At 47.7% G+C, this 6,000-nt stretch overlaps 1 protein-coding gene across 1 annotated transcript in view; it reads left to right on the top strand.

Moving 5' to 3' along the window:
- Positions 1-6,000, top strand: part of MYO1E (myosin IE) — a 199,436-nt gene that overhangs the window by 116,823 nt on the left and 76,613 nt on the right. Inside the window, exons 7-9 of the mRNA XM_029952955.1 lie at positions 1,523-1,654; positions 3,490-3,624; positions 4,965-5,097. Coding sequence (XP_029808815.1) covers positions 1,523-1,654; positions 3,490-3,624; positions 4,965-5,097 — 400 coding nt within the window. The remainder of the gene's footprint in view (positions 1-1,522; positions 1,655-3,489; positions 3,625-4,964; positions 5,098-6,000) is intronic.

Below are 6,000 nucleotides of genomic sequence, written 5' to 3'. Positions count from 1 at the left end.
AGTCTAATTACATGAAACAGAAGTTGCTGTTTTGATTTTTTACTTTGCTTTTCTGTTTGGAGTGTCATTGTAACTACTGTATTGTAAATGATGGAAAATAATTGCATATGTTAAAAAAATAAATAAAAATAAAATATCTTTAAAAAAAAAAGAAAAAAGTAACAATAAAAAAAATTTTGTTTATTTTTGAGAGAGAGAGAGAGGGAGACACAGAATCGGAAGCAGGCTCCAGACTCTGAGCTGTCAGCACAGAGCCTGATGCGGGGTGTACGCGGACAGACAGTGATGTAATCCCTCTAAAACACGCCCAGAGGAAAGGATGGTGAAGCATAGTCCTCATAATAGGAGGAACAGAAACCTTGTTCAACAAGCGTTTCTCAGGAACCGCTGTGATTCAGGATGGCAGTGGCTTGCGGTACTGGTCTTTCCAGTGTTTCTTGGTGCTGAGAGCCTGAGGGAGGAGTCATCAGAATAAGACAAATAGACAGTTAGAGGGTGGCCTTCTTTAGTAGCCCCTCTGATACCTGGAATTGGCCAGTGACCTCACAGAACACAGCAGGTAGCGGATGCTGGAGGCAACAGGAAAAACGGCGCTTTCCTTGTTTTTGATGCGTTTATGGTTCTGGTCCCAGATTTTCAGCCTGGCAGGACCCAGCTGTGGAATAGGTGGATTTCACCAGCATACACATTTAAAACATATTTAGTGTTTTAAAATATTAAAAGCAGTTAGGCTGGGCATGCAAGATCTCCGGTTTGACCCTAGGTTGAACTTTTGGTCTCTTGTTAAGGGCTCCTAACCACTCCCTGACACCCACCTTCTCATGGTTTCTTTCATTTGCATTTACCCTCCTGGCCCTTTCTGAGGATGGGCCAGATTCTAGTGATAAAAATAATGTCATTTACTTAACAATCTAGACACCTTTCCAGCTAAATTCCAGGGCTTTCTTCCCCTTTGTTTCCTATTAACAGTAACTTAAAAGGAAATAACTAACAACAGTAACAAAAATCACACCTGCAACTAGCTGCAAAGAACTTGGTTTATAACTAGGTGTTTTTATTTTATAGAAGAATGGTAGATGATCTGGAAGTAGGAGTGATGACTTTTGCCCAAAGCCATAAAATAAGTCTGGCAGAGGGAAAATTTGCCTCCCCTGAACGAGGCTGATAGAGTTCGCTCTTGTTAGATCAGGGAACCTTGAGATTTTCTGTCCTATTCTTAACAGCTTCCGGCTTCACAGGCAAGCACCCACCAGGGGAAGTGGGCAAGGAATTCAGCATATCCTTATTTAGTCGGGCTGGACCAATAGATCCTCTCTCTCAATACAGAATCGTGTGACTGGACAAAAGCACTGGTTATTGTCTGATGGGAAGAAATGAGGAAGTCTAGACCAGAACTGGGAATCATTCAGAATGTATCTTTCATTAATGAATTTCCTTGAATTATATACTGTATTGGAAGCCTGTGTGGAACATCATGTTTCTGTTCACCAACCATTGAAGGAAATCCCCAACTTTCTTGCAGGGAAAATACTTTGAAATCCAGTTCAGTCCAGGTGGGGAACCAGATGGTGGAAAGATCTCCAACTTCCTTCTGGAAAAATCCAGGGTGGTGATGAGGAACCCTGGAGAGAGGAGTTTTCACATATTTTACCAGGTTTTCCTATATATTTTTTCTTTCCTATTTCCTTATTCCTTCTAAAAAAATTTTCTTTTGCTCTCAGCTCTCAGGTTTAGACAATCTAGTTGTCAAGCCAAAGAGTAGTTATTAGTATAGTATTTATAAGTCAATGTGCAAAAAATTATCAGGATACCCCTACCCGCAAGGAGAGTAAGTTCTTGGTTTCCCAAAAGTTTAATAATCAAGAGAGTGTTAATATCACTTCAAAACAAACGTAGGAGTGCCTGGTTCTTTGCCAGAGAGGAATTCACATGGGGAGCTCTGGCTGAGATGCTAAGGAGAGTTATTGAGGGCACACAGGGGAGCGTGGTGGGAAGCTGCTTGGGCAAGTCAGGTGGCCCCAGTAAAGCTGTGGAGGTGATGGCCGGGCCTCCGCCGGGCAGGTGGCAAGGGCAGAAGTCTCCCGAAGGGGAGCTATCAGAGGAAAGACTAAGGATCTTTAATCTGGCGCCCAGGACCGCCACCGAGCCTGGTGCTTGGCAGTGTGAAGGGTGCCTTTAGTTTGTGTCTCCAGGCTTCAGAAATCCCCAGATGTGACTACTTAAAAAAATGTTTTTAAGTATTTAAGAAATATAATGATACCAAAACAATTTCTTTATGGATGGGTTTATACATTGGCATATATATTGGGGGTCCACCCCAGAATTTCTCCAAAGAAAGGCCCTAGCTCTTTTTTGTGTTAGTTGTAGTTTGTTATCATCTGAAGATCACTGGATTAGAAGGAAGTTGAACTGTGCTGGGAGCTCCTGTACACAGTCTCTTCAGTTGGATAGCTGTCTCAGAAGATGGCACGTCATTCTTCCAGGGGGCTGGCTCGTGAGGAGGAAGTAGATTCTGCAACTTGCAGAAGTTCAGAGGCAAGGAAAAGCTTACGGCAGAGAGCAGCATGTGTCTGTAGATGGGAGTTGAGAAGGGGGGATTGAAGACGCAGATGAGGGGCAGTGTGATGTGAATGGGAAGGAGAAACAGAAGGGGAACATAGGAAGAGGGTGGCACAAAGCTCTTCTGAGGAGAGAAAGAAAGCCAACGGACTCTGATGTTATGGGTGACCTAGAACTTCTGTAATGGATATGAGGTTCCTTCCTCGGGGGGCTTGGGGCTGAGGTGACATGAGGAACTTGACTGAGATGCACAAGTGTGGCTGGGCTGTCTCTATTTTCCCAAATGCTGAACCTGGCGGTTGCTGGAACCAGCTTGCATGGGCCGTGTGCGTCTCTCCCCACTTCCCCCTTCAGTGGTATTTTCTTAGGAGTTTGAAATCAGTCGTGGTAGGAGTATTTACACCATGACAATCGGCAAACACTACAAATCCACTTTTCTCCCTTAGAGTTGATTATTGAATATTTTTCTCACACACCACGGGTGGGAGCCCTTTAAGAGGGTCTTGCTCAGACCTAAGGCAAGGGATCTGGGGCTGCTTTTCAATATGCGTCCCGCAGAGAGAAGCAGGGAGGGGCAGCTGCACTTTATAAAGCCATAGTAAGTCAAGGAGGAACGAAATAATTACCACCTGGCTTATCTTCCACCCTTCTGAGGGTCTCGCGAGTGCTGCCCTGCAGTTCTCTTTATTGGACGAGGGGAGTCTCAGCTCTTGCAGGTGTTACCAGAGTTGAGAACTCGAACTTGCAGAGATGATCTGGGGCTACTACCAAGGGAGTAGCTATCCCGAAGCCCATAGTTTGGAGACGAGGACCGCCCATCATTCTAGAAGGCAGGGTCAGAGAGTGTGTGTCACCTGGGCTCCGAGGGCTGCCTCTGGCGCCTCTGGTTCAGGGGCCACACCGCACACACCCCGCTTCCTCTTGCTCCAGCTCATCGAGGGCGCCTCTGCAGAGCAGAAACACAGCCTCGGCATCACCAGCATGGACTACTACTACTACCTGAACCTCTCTGGGTCCTACAAGGTGGATGACATTGACGACAGACGGGAATTTCAGGAAACGCTGGTAAGTGCGGGCGCGGGGCCAGGCAGGGTGGGCTCTCCAGCCCTGGCGTTGCCTGTGGTAGAAAGGGCGGGAAGGTTAACCAAGCAAAGAGCAGCATGAAATTTCCACCTCATTCTGTTGTAAGCATTGTATTTCCTTAAACACATGCTTAAGCACCCTTCGATAGCCATGCGCCCAGGTGCCAGAGGACCACTTAATAAGTTGAAATGGATAAGAAAGTGAATTCCTCATGCCCCTCCCCTCACAGGCGCTCTGATGAACTGGCAAGCACCGTTGCAGGTTGTAGATTTACCGTCCCTGGTTGCCTAGAGCTTACGCAATTGCTGAGCTGTTTCCTCAGAAAGGTGAAACAAAGACCACCCTTCTGATCTTTTCCAACACCTTCAGGGACTTCTCCAGTGTGTTCTCTTTACTCCCACACTGAACGGTCAGAGGGCAACCCTCTAAGTCCATGCACTTCACTCTGGGTGCATGTTATGATACGAATTGTGAAATTAGCTACATCATTGAGGGGTCACACCTACAGGGAAACAATACGTCAATCTAGAACTTTCTGGAGGTGGGCTTTCACCCAAAAGAACCTCAAAGAACCACACCACCTCTGCCTTTTAAGTCCCTCAGCCCAGACCCAAGCACAAGGCGGAGACCCCAACAGGACAAGTAGGGGTGCATTTGGAGGGGAGCTGCCATCCTGCTTGAAGGGGGCAGGCTGCTCAGGCAGGTGCAGGGATGAAGACGACATCAAGGGGCCAGATGGCCTCAAAGGAGCTGGGAGAAGAAATGCAGATGAGAGGCCTGCATTGGTCCTGGCACATGGTTCTCTTGGGAATCAGATAAATAAGTCTCGGCGTTTCTAACAATGCTTGTATTTGACTGGCTGGGGCTAGCTTTATAATCAAGATCCTTTTGAAAGCCCAATCCATTCTCCGCCCTCCTGGTGAGGCAAAAGGTCTCCAAGGTCTCCTTGGAGTAGCTGGAATGGGGGCATCGGTGCCCTTGGAGGGAGGTGGGTGGCAGCAAGGGCTCCACAGGAGATGAGGGCAGGCTGGTGACTGTGGGTGTAGCTGCTGCTCCCTGCGTATCTTTGCTCCTGGAGCTCTCCTACCCTTACCCCTGAGACTGTGTGCTGGATCTAAAGACAGAACTGCCTTTCCAGTGAGACTCTGCGACTTCTCATGCTAGCGTGTCCATCAGTGACGATATCCCGCAGGGCCTTCCAGCTGCCGCTGCCAGCCAAGCCCTGTGTGACTGCACAACTCAACCTAAGCTCTGGCTTCTTTATTACATGCTTACAAAGCTGGCAACCAGCTCATCTGGATCATTTCTCTTTTCTCTCCCAGCACGCAATGAACGTGATCGGAATCTTCGCCGAGGAGCAGACGCTGGTCCTGCAGATAGTGGCGGGCGTCCTCCACCTGGGGAACATCAGCTTCAAGGAAGTCGGCAATTATGCGGCGGTGGAGAGCGAGGAGTGTGAGTAGCTCTCGAATTCGACGGCGGTTGAATGTGGGTGAACAGTCGGTTAGCTTCAGTCACAAGTAAGCTGCCATTTTCCTTTGGCTAAGAGCTCAGCCAACGATTTGGGGAAATGATGAGGAGTCTTGTGTCCTGCTGGGACAGAACAAAGGGCTTAGGAGAGTCCCAGGCTCTCCTGGGCACCTGCCCTCCTCACTATGTCCCACACCTGTACCCTGTTCATGAGATCCTTTCCACTTCAGTTTACCTTCACCTTTGATGGAGTCTGGCAGAATTTTGCGTCTAGGTTTAAAAATAAAGTGAAGCTTTAATGAAGATTAGAGTAATAGCTAAATAGTCCAAAAGATTTGTCTCCTAATAACTGACCTTGAGGGTCTGCCTTCACCCAAAGGTCCTGAAGAGCAAGTGATCGGGTATATGTCAATAAGGAAAGCCCACAGATTGAGCTTGCCTGTGGGTTGGCTTAGATTGAATTCTGAAAACAGGGGAGAAAAGGGGGGGGGGGCATTGGCTGTTGTGTCAATACTGCTGATGACCTTTCACAGTCACCTCTGCGGTTGTTAGAGCCCGAAGACCTGCATGATCGTGTTTACCATTTGAGAAGCTGGTCCCTCCTGCAGGGACACGTTATTGGCTGTGCAGGCCACAGTGGGCCACAAGCCCCTCGTTGGGTGACTTGAGCCTCTGAGGCATCAGCTGGCTCTCCAGGCGGCTCTCAGAACCCACACAGCCGTCAACCACCCAGGAGGACATTTCTTCCTTTCTCAGCATTCTTCCAGGGAGATAAATTTAGATGCTTAGCAATAAATAGTATCCCACTCATTGCTGACAACGCAGGGAGGCTATTTCCATTCCAAATAAGGTCCTTGTTTTATATCTTTGTTTTCTTTTGTGATAAAA

The sequence above is a fragment of the Suricata suricatta genome, chromosome 9 (genome assembly GCF_006229205.1).
Source record: "Suricata suricatta isolate VVHF042 chromosome 9, meerkat_22Aug2017_6uvM2_HiC, whole genome shotgun sequence".
In the NCBI taxonomy this organism is placed as follows: Eukaryota; Metazoa; Chordata; class Mammalia; order Carnivora; family Herpestidae; genus Suricata; species Suricata suricatta.
Note: the sequence above shows the minus strand (reverse complement) of the source record. Positions and strands in the feature narration are given on the sequence as shown.